The sequence below is a fragment of the Zea mays genome, chromosome 9 (assembly GCF_902167145.1).
Source record: "Zea mays cultivar B73 chromosome 9, Zm-B73-REFERENCE-NAM-5.0, whole genome shotgun sequence".
Lineage (NCBI taxonomy): Eukaryota > Viridiplantae > Streptophyta > Magnoliopsida > Poales > Poaceae > Zea > Zea mays.
Genome location: NC_050104.1, coordinates 119,062,919 through 119,079,858, shown reverse-complemented (window position 1 = coordinate 119,079,858; position 16,940 = coordinate 119,062,919). Strand labels below are relative to the sequence as shown.

The 16,940-nt window shown below is 52.3% G+C and overlaps 1 protein-coding gene and 2 pseudogenes across 2 annotated transcripts; all 3 read right to left on the bottom strand.

Annotated features, from left to right (window-relative positions):
* Positions 1–567: 567 nt before the first annotated feature.
* On the bottom strand, positions 568–3,337 carry LOC103640220 (uncharacterized; annotated as a pseudogene).
* A 9,387-nt stretch (positions 3,338–12,724) lies between these two features.
* On the bottom strand, positions 12,725–14,367 carry LOC103640222 (uncharacterized). Its single transcript, XM_008662850.2, has 4 exons — positions 14,353–14,367; positions 13,494–13,982; positions 13,129–13,341; positions 12,725–12,745 (listed from the first exon to the last, which is right to left on the bottom strand). The coding sequence occupies exons 1-4, from the start codon at positions 14,365–14,367 to the stop codon at positions 12,725–12,727; spliced, it is 738 nt and encodes a 245-aa protein (XP_008661072.2).
* Positions 14,368–14,529: 162 nt separating this feature from the next.
* Positions 14,530–15,180, bottom strand: LOC103640223 (arogenate dehydratase/prephenate dehydratase pseudogene; annotated as a pseudogene). Its single transcript, XR_004549288.1, has one exon. The product of XR_004549288.1 is annotated as an arogenate dehydratase/prephenate dehydratase pseudogene (transcript).
* Positions 15,181–16,940: the final 1,760 nt, after the last annotated feature.

The following is a 16,940-nucleotide window of genomic DNA, read 5'->3' as shown; positions in this document are numbered from 1 at the left end:
TATAATATCATGATAACTTATATATAAATGTGCTTTATTGTTATGAGAAAAGATTTTGTAATCCATTGGTGATCCTGGCTATACATATAAATTTTGTTATTTTAATCTACCTGCTTCACCACTACATTACAACCATCAATATCATGCAGACCTATATATATGATAGTTTGGTGTCTGTGCGTTGCGACGACTAACAAATTATTAATAAAACGCGAGTGCACAACAATTACATGAAAACAAACAATATATCGATAATCATACACTAATCTATTCCTTTGTAGAGATATTGATAAGTCTCTGTTGTATGATTGCATGTATGGCATAGCAGCATAAATTGACCTCGTAACTTAATATATCAATCACAAAGTTCCTTCGAAGAATCTTTGCATCCTACACACAAAGACATAAGAGAATAGAACATCAAATCAAATTTGTATTATGTAACTGGAATGTATGTTTGAACATGAAACAAACGTACTCTACTCACCCTAACAAATTCCATTCGCCTACCATTTCCCCACATGAAGAAATCATTTGATAGTTGTTTAATGATAACTAAAAGGGTTATCAGATGAAATATTTTTTCTCGAAGCATCTACCTTTCCTTTTCGGGCGAAACTTCATCAATGCAGCTTCACAACGAGACCTGTCACTATTTTGGATTCCACTTTCATTGCCACTCTCTAGAGCAACCATTGTATTTGCATTATCGATTTCACCACTACCTATGCATCCACTTCCTTTACAGATACCTTGGCTACAGCTTACAGTCTGGTTAGCACGATCCATGTGAGATCTCGCCATGTCAATTGGGTCTCCTGATTCTCGAAGAATTTATGTTGAATGATGCAACTGGTGGTTTTCTTATGACTGTTTGATAGCCTGTTATGGTTTACCAGGAGCTTCATGGTAATTAGATTGCCTAGAGGCATACTGGATTGCTGCCTTGTTGGTTTGAGTTGAATCACAATGCATAAGAGAACTTTGTGGGTAGTATTCTGGCTGCAGAATTGCACCATAATGGTTGGGAATAGTGGCACTGACAGGAATTGGAACAGGTATAAACCCATGAGGGATGGCTCATATTGTCTTTTCTATGGGAACAACTACTTGGACCAGCATCTTCCCTGGCACTACTTGAACACATGATGCCAGTACCCTCCATCCTACTGTCCAGAGTAATTCGAGCTTGCCTTGTACTCTCACCTGTATTATGTTCATTAGGAGGCAACAACACCCCATTGGGTTGCAAAACTGGGTCCTTGCCAATATCATGCTCTTGCCCAATGATGCAGAGAGAAGGGAAAAATTAAATCTCACCTGATGGTTCTATCCTTTTATTGCCATACCTGTGTCATGTTGAAGGCATGGACAAGTACAATAAAACTAGTCAAAGTTATGCAACAGATTTGAGAAATTACTAACATTGACTTAAGGGTCTATATAAGTAAACAAGAACCCATACATTGCACTTTGTAGATCCTATATGCACACTAAAAACAGTAAACAAGAATTTAGGACAGTTTGAGGATACATTTAGAGCAAACATAACTTCACTTCTTTATAACAACTAAAAACGTACGCTGCGGCCATGTATTGTATTACCCTCGGAGTGAAGACCTACTTTGAGCCAGATGGACCATGTTCTTGGTCGTCGAAGCCTGTGGCTCAAGGCCAAGGAGACCTGGACCGAGGAGTTGTCGCGACAGCAGTTGTCACCTGTGCCAGCAAAGTTTTGTGGTAAATCCAAAGAAAACATATTGAAGTACGATTATTGCAAATCATTTTGTTAGTACATGTGAACACTAACATTAGATTGTAGCTGTCGGTACCCTAAAACAGGGGTACCCCTTATTACAGTATGAAGGCACGGTGTCCGCACGGCTATCTCTAGTCACGTGGTAAACATCACCCGACCCCACCACGTGGACGACTCTGGGGCCGCCACGTAGCCAGAGAAGACGATATACCCCAAGGTATCAACAGTGGGTCCGGACCCCATGGGAAGGTGTCAGACCCCTATATATGTGGACCGGACCTCCGGATAAGGTCCGGGACCTCCGCGGGCGCAAGCCAGACCCCTAGGATGGGGCCCGGACCCCTCTGTGTGGGGTCTGAGCCACTCTCAGCAGGGTCCCGGGATTCAGGGACGAAGAATACCCAAGCCTTAACCAAGGCCAGGCGGGGGTCCGGAGCCGACACGTGTCCGGACCATACCGTGTACGCTTCTGCTCTCCGCTTAGGCGGAGACCCGATGCTACCACGTGGCCTACTGCCCATGACGTAAGCCAGCAGGCGGAGCTTGATGTAAGGCCTCTGGGCCGCACGACCTCTACATTTATTGCGGATAAGGCACGCCGCCTGTCAATTCCACTGGCAGGTGATGTGCCGCCTCGGCATTTAATGAGCCTTGTCCATTCCACTGGCAGGCGATGTGCCGCCTCAGCATTTAATGTGCCCTGTCTACTCCGCTGGCAGGCGGCGACCAGGCCATCCTGCAGGCGGCGTGCCTGTCCATTCCATTGGCAGGCAGTACGCCCGTGCTGCGGCGTACACTATGCTCATCATCACTAGCGCGTTACCGAGGAAGCAGCGCGGGATATCAATACTATATGCACTACGGACATTATGGCGCTCGGAGATCACCCTGGCGTAACTGGCGTTAGTTACTTCCTTCCGTTTTGCCCCTAGGCCCACATGTCGGGGCTCAGCATCCTTGTACGTACCCCCCTTGAGCTATAAAAGGGAGGGCACGCAACGTTACAAGGCAAGCTCACTTAGACTCTTAGACTCACAAGTTCATACAAACTCTCAAGCTCAATACAGCACACAGTGGAGTAGGGTATTACGCTCTGGCGGCCCAAACCACTCTAAACCCTTATGTGTTCTTGTGTCCATCCTGAATTCATCTAGCAGGCAAAACGCTTAGGCCCCTCCTCAACTTAGGATTTAGGGCGGGTGCATTCCGCCACCCGGCCAGAGAATTTCCTCTCCGACATTTGGTGCGCCAGGTAGGGGCTTAGGCTAGGTTTTTTCTTGTTTTCCTGCTCGACACCATGGTTCACATCGTCGAGCACCATGATTTCATGCTCGAGGACTTCATGGTGGAGGAGGCGGCTGCCTCTTCCACACCGCGGGCCACCAACCTCCCTGCGCCTAGTACGGCTGCTGTGCACTCTACACGATAGCACACTCCCGCGCAGACATCCAGGGCGTCTAGGGCTGCGCCTGGGGTGTTGTCTGCGACCAGAGAATTGTTGTGCCACCCTCCTAGCTCCACGGCCTCGCCGGGGGCCATAAAGTAGTGGCATGACGATGTCGACCGTCTGCTCGGCATGGCGTATTCTGGCTCAGCCAGGCCCAGACCTCGGTCGTCCCGGTGTCAACATGAGGCGTCAATGCGCTCCCCCTCGGTGAGGGCCGCACCGACTGAGGATCTGCGGGCGGAGCTCAACCGCCGGCGTGTGGGAGAGGACGCTCCAGTCTCTCTGGAGAGGTCTAATGACCTACGGACAGAACTCAACCGCAGGCCTGCGGGCGAGGATGCCCTCGTCTCTCTGGTGAGGGCGCGTGAGCGCCGACAAAATGTCGAGGGCCGCAACCTCGACTATGACTTCGCTGTGGTTGCGCCGTAAACCCCAACGGGCGCCCAGATCCAAGCGGATGTCCCATTGGCCGGCGTGGGCTGCACCGCACTAGCGGATCATCTCCACGCGGCGACCTGGCCATCCAAGTTCTCGGCCACACCTGCCGGAGAAGTACGACGGTATGTCGAATCCGTCGGAATTCTTGCAGGTTTACGTCACCGCCATTACGGTAGCAGGTGGAGACATCGTCGTAATGGCAACATACTTCCATGTAGCCTTGTTTGGGCCAGCCCAGACTTAGCTCATGAACCTCACCCCAGGATCGATCTACTCCTGGGAAGAGCTCTACACGCGGTTCACAGCGAACTTCGCCAGCGCTTATCAACGGCATGGCGTGGAGGCTCACCTCCATGTAGTGAGGCAGGAGCCCGGGGAAACTCTCCGGGCCTTCATCTCCCGCTTCACCAAGGTACGAGGGCCTATACCCCGTATCTTCAATGCTTCCATCATCACCGCTTTCCGCCAGGGGGTACGTGATGAAAAGATGCTGGAGAAGTTGGCCACACATGACGTGGAAACTGCCATCACGCTCTTCGCTCTGGCCGACAAGTGTGCCAGAGCTGCCGAGGGCCATGCATGGCACTCGGCACCATAGACCGGGGATGCCCAGACGGGTGGCTCAGGTGCCGTCGCTCGGGACGGCAAGAAGAAGAAGAATCGTGGCCTCGAGAGGCCGCTGTCTGCTGCTCTGATCGTCGCAGCTGCGACTGGGGGCCGGAGCGAGCGCAACAAGCGCCCACGGCCACAGAGGGGTAACAGCGGCTCATGCCCTGTGCACCCCAACAGTCGCCACAGCGCCGTAGAGTCTCGCGAGATCATCGAGCTCGCGAAGCGCGTCAGCGAGCGACGCGAGCAGACTTCCAAGGATGGCTCCCTGCCTTGTCGCCGGCCTGGCAAGGAAAGGGATGACGACGGCGAGGTGGCCGCGGGAGAACGGGACCTCGGGTACCAGCCGCCCGAAGGGGTCCTGAAGGATGTTTTCACCGGAGACTCCAACTACGGTGACGACAGCTAGTCGAGCTAATGAGGAGACCCCGCTCTTCCTGGTCTACAGGGCCGAAGCCTGCCTTCCCCCGGAAACCCTTATGGGCTCCCCACGGGTCCAGTCTGTCGATGAGTCTATGCAGGAACAGCTACAACGTGAGGACGTGGACTTCATTGACGAGCGCAGATGGCAAGCAGCGATCTGAAATGCACGTTACAACCAAGCGCTCAGGCGCTACCACCAACGGTTCGTGCATAGTAGGGAGCTCAGGGTCAGGGACCTAGTCCTAAGGCGAGTACTAAATCGAGAAGGGCTCCACAAACTTTTCCCCAGCTAGGAAGGACCCTTCAAGGTGATGGAAATATGCCAACCCGGGTGTGTCCGCCTTGCTACAACTGAAGGAGAGCCTCTTCCCAATCCCTGGAACATAGAGCATCTCCGTAAGTTTTTCCCATAGAAGCAAGCCTGGGGATTCAGTTTTCTTCCTTTGTAACTAAGCTGCGCATATATGTACGCCAGCCCGGTGAGGTCCGCCCTCATAAACCCGGTCTGTTGGCCTACACTCATGAATATCAAGTTATAAAGAAAAGATTCACCCCCAGATTTGTTTTTGTGATGGTCTTATTTTCGCTTCAATTTATGAGCATCATTTTTTATCTAACCCACCCATACAGTTCCCACCCTTGCTGGTATAATGACATCCGAATTGAGTAGCTAGGCTTGCAGTTTGGGATCCCTCGGTAGGGGGGGGTCTGGTAGCCTAGGGGCCAGTTCTAGAGAACAGGTACTTGTCTCCTAGGGTGGTCCGGAGCTGTGTAACCGTTTAGCTTGGTTCCGTACCCTAAGCCTGCACGCTCCACCACTCTGTGACGGGTACCCTAGTATTTGGAACTATAGTCATGTGGGTCCAGCAACCTGGGGTCCGGTTCTAGAGAATGGACACACGTCCCCTGGGTGGTTCAGAGCTATGTAGCCGCTTAGCCTAGTCCCGTACCCTAAGCCTACACGCTCCACCACTCTGCGACGGGTGCCCTAGTATTTGGAGTTGTGATCCAGAGGGTCCGGACACACGGATTGGCTTCCTGGTCTAAATCCTGCAGGTCCTGTTGCGTGAATCAAAGGATAAAAGATACCAGTTAGTGGGCCCTATGGGTGCACTACTAAAGCTTCCTAGCCAAGGCTGTGTGCAGGTCCAGGTCACAGTCGAGATTACCTCCTGGGGGCCAGGTCACCAATTCTTTCTTAAGTATACTGGCATCCAGCCTCGACACGTCGAGCCTACATCCCAGGGGGGCCAAGTACTAGGGAGAAGTTGGTAACAACGCACACAGCAAAGACAAATAACATACAGATAAGTTCTGTCACTATTAGATTAATACTTCCCGAGAGTATCTTACAGAACCAGAAAATATTACAAGTCGCACCCCAGCGGAACCCTTGCCCTGTTTCTACAGATCTAGCTACTAATCATCGGCAGGATCCCGCTGGAAGCGCTCGGCCACCACCTCCACAACATCTTGTATGCCCTCCCAGGCGGTGTCTTCGGTGTCTGCCACCGGACCAGCAATCATCGGCTCCAAGGAGATGGCCGGGTCGTGGCTCTAGAAGCACGTCAGGATGTACTCGATTACCGCCCGGCAGAGCCTGGCGCCCTCGGCCTCCAGGCGGGCGCCAAGGATCTGGTCCAGGCGTTGGAGGCGGTCGGCGACATAGTCCAACACCGGGAGCGAGTCGGAGATGGACGTCGGCAGCTCCGACACCGGGATGGGGCTCACCCCTAGCGGCATCAGTGTCGTGCTCGCCTCGCTGGCCCATGCGGCGATGCGCTGGACCCCGACGCGCTGCTCCACCTGGAGATCTTCAAGTGTCTTCTGCATCGCCTCCATCGCCTAGGGGCCCGGTGCTGCCTGTGCCGCTTGCGCCGCCTCGAACTGGCGGACCCGCTCCTCCAGCGTCCGCTCCTTCTCCTCTGCCTCGAGCTCATGATCAGCCAGCAGCTTCTCACGCATTTCAAACATTTCCTCCCTGAAGGCGAGGTCCTTCTCCCGCTAGGCGAGATCCACCGCCCGCTTATCCAGGGAGGCATCCTTCTCCTTAAGGTTCTCCTCGGCCAAGGCAAAGTTGCTGGCCTTGTCATCCAGCTCCTGCTGCAGCCTTTACAGGCTCTCCACAGCCGCGGTCTGCTGGACCCGCTGCTCCTCCAGGATTTTATTGAGGGCGTTCAGCTTCGCCTGGAGCTCCGTGATGACCTCCTCCCTCTGGTCCAAGTGCTCCTCCTTCTTGGCCAGCTTCTTCTCCTTCTGAGTCACCTTCAGCTCTTGGGTGTACACCTTCTGGAGGTCCTTCTTGTAGTCATTACGGTCCCACTCAAGCTCGGACCGCTCGAAGGCGAACTGGCGGGACACCGCCTTGGTGCGCTCCTCCAGCTGGGTATGCCAGTCGCCGAGACGCTGGTGTTCGACCTCCAGTGCCTCCCACTCCCATAGGATCGCTGCCTCGATCTCGTGTAGATCCTGATGGGCACGAGACAGCACCTGGGGGAGGGGAATCGTTGCCGCTTCTGGCTTGGCGCCGAACCGGAGCCACCGCCCAAAGATCACCTCTGTCTCCTCCGGAGTGGGCGCCGGGACGGAGCTGGACGCGCCCCCCGCATCGACCTCGATGGCGGGGGCGAGTGCAGTTGGAGCCTCCTCTGCCGCTACCGATGGTGTACTCGATGGCATCGCCATCGTTGAGGCTATGGTAGCCGTCGGAGCAGTGGGGACCCCCTCCGCCGCTGTGGCACCGCTTGGCGTTGGCGCCACTGCTACCGGACCCCCAACGAGAGCCTGGGGGCCCGGTGGCGCTGTCTCAGCAGCAGCAGCTGGGGGCGGGGGAGGCACGACCTTGGGAGCAGAGGGGGAGGAAGCCCTGACAAGCAAAGGATGGGTTAAGACCTGTCGGCATGTTAAATAGACTAATCAAAAAGAAAGGGCCTCCACTCACTTGGGGTCCTAGACCTTCCAGCGACCACTGCTTCTGTTGCTGCTGCTGGTGCCCCTAGGGGAGATCATCCCCAGGTGCTGTTGGCGGCGGCGGGCCCGACGGTGGTGGTGGTTGTGGTGGCGGCAGACCTGATGGTTGTGGTGGCGAAGGACTAGCGCGCCTCTACATGCCCTGGGCCTGGGTGCTGGTCTCCTCGGCCCCGCGAGCAGTCCTCTGACGCTTCTGGGAGCCAACCTCCTCGGCCCCAACGGGGGGGTCTGAAATAAACGTTCCGTCGGGGCGACGCAACCGACGTCTCCTCTCCTCCTCCGACACCCCGGCATCGCCTGGGGCGGAGGAGCTGCTTGCAGCCCCTTTGCCCTTGTCCAAGGGGCGGGGGCCGTGGTGGAGGCGTGGGAAGCTCTGGCGGGGGCGCTAGGGGCCACGCCGGCAGTCTGGGGGCCTCCAGCTGGCGCATCGGAGATCCGGATCCCGCAATGGGGGTCCCGGCCGCCGGTCTGGCGAACCGCGACGCCTCGCTCGTCGAGGGTCGGCAGCGTGGCCAAAATCACCATCCTCAACCCTGCGTCGTCGCAGAGCGCAGGGATGCCCTCGGGGAGGATTAGAGACTCAGGGACGAAGGACTCACCATTAATACCCTTCACCATAACCTCCAGCTCCTCCTAGGACAGGTCGGTCCTCGGCCCGCGTTGGATCCGGCCGATGTCGTTTGAGCCGGTGAACCAGCAACATAGACGTGCCCTCTGCTGCAGCGGCGCGATCCAGTGCTTCAGGAAGTCTCCGACCACGTGCATCGACGTCAGGCCGCCCACCGCCAATCTCTTGATCCTGTCCAGTACGAACTGGAACTCCGGCGCCAGGGATGGCTTGGCCCTCCACTGCTTCCGGTCGAGTCTTGGCCCGTCGCTCGGCAGGGCGAGGCGGTCGTTGGCCTCCACGCTAGCGATCACCCAGTCGCCGCGCCAGTTCTCCCACCTTGCGCTGCCAAGGGAGGGGATGTAGGAGCCGGCCGAATCCGGCCTTGTCTGGAAGTAGTAGGCGCCGAGGTGGTCCTTTGCCTTCCCCGACTTCACCAGCACAAAGAAATGGTGGAAGAGGGAGGTGCAGGGCGCCACCCCCACGAACATCTCGCACAGGTGGGCAAAGATGGTCGTCTGGAGGATAGAGTGGGGGTGAGGTGCTGAAGCTGGAGGCCGAACTCCTCCAACAACAGCAGGAAGAAAGGCGAGATCGGCAACGCCAACCCGCAGGAGATGTAGGAGCTAAACAAAACAAACTCCCCGGCGGCAAGGTCACCGAGGGGGACGGCCCCAACGCGGATCCTCCCGGCAAGCGCCGACGTGCTCCATCCAAGCAGGTGGCACACCACATTGAGTGTCGCCTCGGTTTGGAAGCGGTCGGGTTGGCCAAGCGAAGTCATGGAGTCGGTGGCGGCGCAGGTGTGGAGCAGGAGAGCGCGAATGCAAAGGGGCGCAGAGAGCTTGAAGGTGAAAGGGCGCAGCGAGTGGAGAGAATGCGAAAGCGTAACTGCTGCATGCGGGGTGAATCCCTTTTCAAGGAAGACTCTCCCGCTCGCGCCCCGAGACGCCGCAGAAAATCTCGCCCGACGCGCACCAAAGCAGCCTAGCCTATGACACGGGGGCCAGGGCCCACAAGTCATACAGCTGGTGTGCGGGTCTCCGAGTGCGAAGAAGGCGAACCACCACGCGAGGAGCGAACCGCCGCCCGCGGTAGTGCGCCTCTTCATCCCTGCCGAAAACAACGGCCCAGTCTCTGACACGGGGGGCCGGGCCCACGAGTCATACTTCTTAGGCGTCGGTTTCTGTGTGCAGAAAGAGCGAACCGCCGCTCACGCCAGTACCGCGCCTCCTCGGGGCCGCCGCAGAAGACAGAGAAGGTGAATTTTTAAACCAATGCATCGGTATCGAGGCGCCTCGCACGTGGCCTAACAAAACCATCATGCGTGGGGGCCGCGGGTCAGTCAGCCGCGGGGACAGACGTTGAAGTTGGCGTGACCGAAGGCGGACTGGCAGTGATTATGTCAGCAAGCGCACAGAAGCGGCGCGCCAATCTCCAATCAAGCTTTGGCCCCACCTGCAGGCTCGTATCCTCCCCTGAGGTGGGCCCGGGGGCCACTGTCGGTACCCTGAAATAGGGGTACCCCTTACTACAGTATGAAGGCACGGTGCCCGCGCGGCTATCTCTAGTCGCGTGGTAAACAACACCCGGCCCCACCACGTGGACGACCCTGGGGCCACCACGTAGCCAGAGAATACGATATACCCCAAGGTATCAACAGTGGGTCCGGACCCCCATGGGAAGGTGCCGGACCCCTATATATGCGGACCGGACCTCCGGATAAGGTTCGGGACCTCCGCGGGCGCAAGTCGGACCCCTAGGATGGGGCCCGGACCCCCTCTGTGTGGGGTCCGAGCCACTCTCAGCAGGGTCCCGGGATTCTGGGACGAAGAATACCCAAGCCTTAACCAAGGCTAGGCGGGGGTCCGGAGCCGACACGTGTCCGGACCATGCCGTGTACGCTTCTGCACCCCGCTCAGGCGGAGACCCGATGCTGCCACGTGGCCTACTGCCCGTGACGTAAGCCAGCGGGTGGAGCCTGACGTAAGGCCTCTAGGCCACGCGGCCTCTGCATTTATTGTGGATAAGGTGCACCGCCTGTCAATTCCACTAGCTGGTGATGTGTCGCCTTGGCATTTAATGAGCCCTGTCCATTTCACTGGCAGGCGATGTGCCGCCTCAGCATTTAATGTGCCATGTCCACTCTGCTAGCAGGCGTTGACCAGGCCATCCTGCAGGCGGCGTGCCTATCCATTCCATTGGCAGGAAGTACGCCCGTGCTATGGCGTACACTATGCTCATCATCACTCGCGCGTTACCGAGGAAGCAGCGCGGGATATCAATACTATATGCACTACGGACATTATGGTGCTCGGAGATCACCCTGGCGTAACTGGCGTTAGTTACTTCCTTCTGTTTTGCCTCTGGGCCCACATGTCGGGGCTCAGCATCCTTGTACGTACCCCCCTTGAGCTATAAAAAGGGAGGGCACTCAACGTTACAAGGCAAGCTCAGTTAGACTCTCAGACTCACAAGTTCATACAAGCTCTCATGCTCAATACAGCACACAGTGCAGTAGGGTATTACGCTCCGGCGGCCCGAACCACTCTAAACCCTTGTGTGTTCTTGTGTCCATCCTGAATTCATCTAGCAGGCAAAACGCTTAGGCCCCTCCTCATCTTAGGATTTAGGGCGGGTGCGTTCCACCACCCGGCCGGAGAATTTCCTCTCCGACAGTAGCAATTGATCCCTGGTTGTGATTTCATTTTCCTTGCTTTTGGATCCAACACACCCATAGCGAATGTATCACCATAGTCCACCGTGTGCAGACGTGCACATCCTACACCGGTCTCTCACTTCGCTCAAATCGTCTCCATATGATTGGTGAACAAGGCATGTTTATCCCCATCTAGTCACCAAATCAACTCTTACCGGACCTAGCTTTGCCAAAATCCATCCCAAATCGCTCTTCCCAAGGTATCACGATCCCAATTTCTGTTCAAGGAAGAATTGACTAGAAAATGATAGAGTAGAGCAAGTTGAAAGATCGTAGAATCCTACTCTAGGTACAAGGGAAAACATTGGTGTTCTAGCCGCAGGTGCTCATCTCTGCAGTTCGGCCTAATACTGATTGGAACGGTAGAAGCAAAGATGTTAAGAACCCCAGATTTCACAAATAGAGAGAAGTACCTAAGCACAACTATGGAAGGGGCTAGAAGGGAGCGTCGTCAATGGAAGTGGATCGCCGACGATGGAAGGGGACAAAGAGGATGGAAGGGCAGCTCTGGATCCTCATCGGATGCGCATGTATTTTGAGCGAGGATTCGTTCCAACACGAATGGGCCTTCCTTCAAGCACGAATGGGGGCACTGATATGGAAGGGCGAGGATGGCGCAACAGGCATGGATCACGGATGGGGTTCGGGCGTCGTTGAAGGCGGGATCAGCTTCAGAGCATTCACAAGATCTGTCATGAAACAAAATGTTGAGTAACCCATCATCATGAAGTTACAGGTGATAATAAGTTGAGAAGAGTGTTACCAGCATTGGCCCCATGCTTCAACTCGACTTTGAATCTCAAGCTACCATTAGCGCCACTGCACTTGGGCCACTCGATAATGTTCTTGTCATAGGTACCAGCATCATGCCAACCTAATCGAACCTGAACGAAAATATAATATAAGCAACCCCGAGGCTGAACCAGATCAAATACTAAGCTACACTAAACCCCTAATGGTTAAAAGATTGATAGAAAATAGCAAAAATAAGGAATAAAATTGGAAAAATCTGTTAATTACTATTTGATAAGAGTAATAAATATAGGTTACTAAGGCCACAAACGCCAAAAAACAATTAAGAACAAATAGCCAAACTACAAATCAGATATTTAGTAGAACAACACTATGTCATCATGCTAAAAACAAATGAGAACAAATAGCCAAACACTGTCATCAATTGTCATCATGCTTTGTCCATCCTCACCGTTGGGTTCAGCAGCTGTAGTCAGGATATCGATAATAAATGACCAGATTTCTATTTATGTATCTAGGGATCTAGGGAACAAAATTCACGGGTATTGTCACACCATTTAATTAACAAAGCACATACATATCTGGACAGAAAGGTTGCTAATCTGGAATTCTGTATTCTCTCACTACTCTAGTTAACCTATTGCACAGGTAGCCACACAATTTAACCAACAAGGTACATGCATATCTTGACAGAAAGGTTGCTAATCTAGAATTATGTATTCTCTCCATGCTCTAGTTCACCTGTTGGCTGTTGTAGCACAGTGGCCTTTCTAGGGACACCTAAACATTCATATTCACATATCCATAAGAAAAAGGTGTTGATGATATGAATAACAACTCACAAGGTACAGATGACCCAGAAATTGTTATGTGTTCCCTTGTGCTAGTTGCGGCTGCAATGCAGCTAGTCATAAGGTACAGATGACCCATAAACTGTTGTGGCAGTGACTGGCTGCTACCACAGTCAGTGGTAAATATTAGGCTAGTTAGTAAATGGCATTAAGTATTGATACGGTACATCTGAAAAACATGGTTAACGCATAACCTTAGGAAGCCCAACTGCTTCAACCCTTGCAGAGAAGTTTAGCAATTATACAAATTGCTGCTTTAGTAAAATTGTCGGCATCGTGAGATTTGATTTGCACTCATCTATATATAGTTTGTTCAGAGACCTTTTCAAATTCGAGTCTTGTGGCATACTCATGTACGACATCTATATTTGCTTATGTCAGAAGAAAGAGGTCACACATTTGATAAACATATGGCCTTGTTTTTTTTCAAATAACAAAATGATGCGGTTTGAAAGATCGCTTCTTTTCAAGTACCTGTAGCATATTATCAGCTCCAACAGTCTCATGCCAACAATATGAGCAAAAATCACAAAGAAAAAATGCATGGTTTACCTCGTGTGTGTCCCTGCTATTTGTGACAGGTTTATTGTCATTGTTCTCAAGAATGATGTGCCACAGAAGATTGTTCGGTACATCCTTAATTATGTGCCACTTCACAGGGAACTGGCCACTCCACTTATTCTGCTGCCAATAATCAACACTTCTGTCGAAATCGACAGATCCAATCATGTCAGCCATGCCACAGAATTGGCCACTTCCATTAACCTATAAAAGGTACAATTATTCATAAAAGAAATTAACAAAATCGGAAACACCTTAGCACATGCTAATAAAGGATCAAACACCCACTATGTACTGTTACTCTTTTTTTCCTCTAAGGGAAAAGCAAAAAACCAAAGGAGATGAGCTGTTCTTACCGAGAAAAACAAGAAAATAGGGCAATGCTCTTCTTTCTCTTTGGCTGCATGGTAAGAAGAATCCAGCTTTCTGTTCCCGCTGGCTGTGCTGGCCCAAACTTTATACTTAATGCTCCTATGTGCATGGTCCTCAGTGTAGGACTTTATTACAAAGAATTTGGCATCCTTGTACTCAGTTATAAAATCAGAGCGATTGTACAGTTCACTATCAATCAGAGGAACAATTTTCTCGCTTCTCTCATCTCTTGAGGTGTTCTCTATGCCTTGTACCTTAGGTTTTGTAGCGTGTGGCCCATGGTTTTGCTCATTCATGAACTCTAGAGAGCCATTGTGACTACAAAATGGCATGTTGCCCCTTTGTTGATTGCCACTCAAGTCGATAGTACCAAATCTGCGGCCAACAGAACTCCAACTTGTAGTACTGCCACCAAATTTGCTACCTTGCTGGCATCCCTTGTAGGATCCAGGACCATACATTGATCCATGGTGCTACAACAACATACATTATCAGCACTGGACAATAAGTGGTGCGTTAAGATAAACAAGTCAAAATCGGTTCATGCGTTTGGATGGCCTGCTTCAAGGCTGTGTGTATATGCATGAGATTTCAACCCTCTTCCTTGGAAATATTTTCCACAGACCAAGCACGCATACACATTCAAATTTGATAAGGAGATTGAACAAACTTCTCAAAATCAAAATCAAGAACCTGCAAAGCAACACAAATGAACTCGGTTGTAAATAACCACGAGACGTAATGAAAAAATGTTACATGGACCAGATCAAAAAAATGTTACATGGACCAGATCAAAAAATGTTACACGCACCAGATCAATGGAGAAATAAATCGGCAGAATACAGATTGTAGATACATAACATACACACAACAAGAGCCCGTTTGGATGCCAGGACTAAAATGTTTAGTCACCTAAAATTTAGTCCTAGGCCATCCAAACAGGTGAACTAATGCATGGAGTGATTTTGAGTCTGTACCCCGTTGCAACAGCCTGCAACCCTGGGCAGGGGCCTCAGGCCATCACGCCATGGCCGCCACACCCGCCACAGCCGCGAGGAGGCAGTGGTGGACGGGGAGCTGGACCTCCCCGACGATGTGGAGGCGGTGCCGGAGGAGGAGGTCGTAGTTGCGGTGGATTCTGCCGCCAAGGGGGTTCTCCATGGGGAGCACGGCGCGGTCAGTGATCCAGAGCTCGACGGCCTGGAAGGCCACCTCGAACTGGTCGCAGGGGATGGCATCGCAGCCCGGGTAGGCCTTGGCGGCGGTCGCCTCGCTGTTGGCGCCCGGGACGCCCTGGTATGCCACGCGGAGCTGCGGTGTGTGCATGGGCGCCGGGGACAGGTCGTTGATGCTGAGCGGCCTGGGGAGGTTGGACACGAGCACCAGATCTAGCTCGTCCGGCATTAGCGTCGGCGTCGCCTCTAGGGCTGGCGAGGGCTTCTGGCCGTTGACCCGTGGCGCTGGCTGCGTGTTGCTGCTGGCATCGTGGCCGTCACCGCCCGTGCTGTTGCTAGCGTGGATGGCGCAGGCGGCCTGCCAGTCGTCGCGAGCGAATGGGGCGGTGGCGTGGCACGCCTGTGACGCGAAGCGCGTGGATCTGCACCAAGCTGTTGGGCGGAGCTGGTGCCATGGCGCGGCGGAGAAGGCGTCGAGCACAGCTACGGCATCCATGGAGACAGGCACACCGTCTCCGCAGCTGCTGGTCCCATCATCCGCGAATGCTGCCACCACCCTCCCGTACCCGGAGACGCTCCTCTGCCTCAGCTCCACGCCAACATAGGTCACGCAGCTCGCCGCAGACCTATCCGCGTCCGAAGCTCTCGCACACCGTCTCCGCAGTCGATTGCCCATCATCCACGACTGCTTGACGGGGGGAGCAGGACATGGGATCCGGGCTGCAGGCGCCGTCTAGGGTTTTGGATTGGAATAGGGGATGTGGAACGGGGGTCGCGAGCGGGTGTGCATGGGGGAGAGAATGTGTGCATCAGACGGGAGAGAGTCTCTAGGGCGTATTGGACGGTTGAGATCGTCGGGAGGCAGAACAAAGCAGAGGCAGGCTACCCCCTTAGAGCCTTAATAAGTAGTAGTAGATTTCGGATTTCGGAATTCGGATAGTTATATGTGAAAACCACACTAAATATCCAAGTTTCAACATAATCAATACTTCACTTTATCATTTTCATATGGGGACTTGAGGTTATGTTCTTATATAACATTTATTGGTCCTGGTAACCTATTTGCAATTTTTAGTCCACAGTAGAATATTTTATGAATTTAATTGCATTTTGATAATTTCTATATAAATAATAATATACAAATAGTCTCTGAAATTCATGAAATTTGATGGAGGGGCAATATATGCCCATATAGCATCCTCAAAAATGTTTGTGCCATAAAATCCAAAGATTGTCAACGTTTTTTCAATTCACTTTCACTTGTTGCATGAGTTACATGTGAAATCACCATAAGTATCCAAATTTTAATATAATCAATACTTCATTTTATCATTTTCACATGGGGACAATCCAATTTTTATTAATGAGCAAATACATAAAAGTGCCCAAACTACTACTGTTTTGTTAGCATCTCTATGCAGGGATGAATACAACAAAGTCAGCGGCTTGGACAATGCCAAGCAAATATGGAACATCCTCAATATTTCTCATGAAGGAAACGACGCCACCATGATCACCAAGATGGAGTTGGTGGAAGGTGAACTGGGAAGGTTCGCCATGAAAAGGGGAGAGGAGCCAACTGAAACATACAACAGGCTCAAGACCCTGGTGAACAAGATTCAGAGCTATGGGACTACATGATGGACAGATCATGATGTCATTCGACTCATACTAAGGTCATTTACTGTTATTGATCCTCATCTTGTAAACCTCATTCGTGAAAATCCCAGGTACACCAAGATGATGCCCGAGGAAATTATCAGAAAATTTGTAAGCGGGCGCATGATGGTTAAGGAAGTAAGGTACGTGGATGACATTGCAAATGGACCGCTTCCTCTCTACGAGCCATAGCCCGTGGCTCTCAAAGCAACAAACAGCAAGGAGACGCTACCTAACAAGGTGGCACAAGTGAAGGTTTTCGGACTCAACAAGGAGGAAATGGCGCTCGTAATCAAGCGCTTCAAGACCGCTTTGAAGGGACGTAATGAGTATCCAACAAGAACAAATCAAGGGGAAAGTGCTCCTGCTTCAAATATGGTAAGTCTGATCATTTTATTGCACAATGTATTGATAATGAAAATGATCAAGGATAAGAAAAGAAGTGGGAGAAGGAGAAGAAGAACTACAGGAAGGCAAAGGGCGAGGCACACATCAGCAATGAGTGAGACTCAAACTGCTCTTCATCCGACTCCAACGATGAGGAGCTTGCTACCTCAGCCTTCGACAAGTCATCCCTCTTCCCCAACGAGCATCACA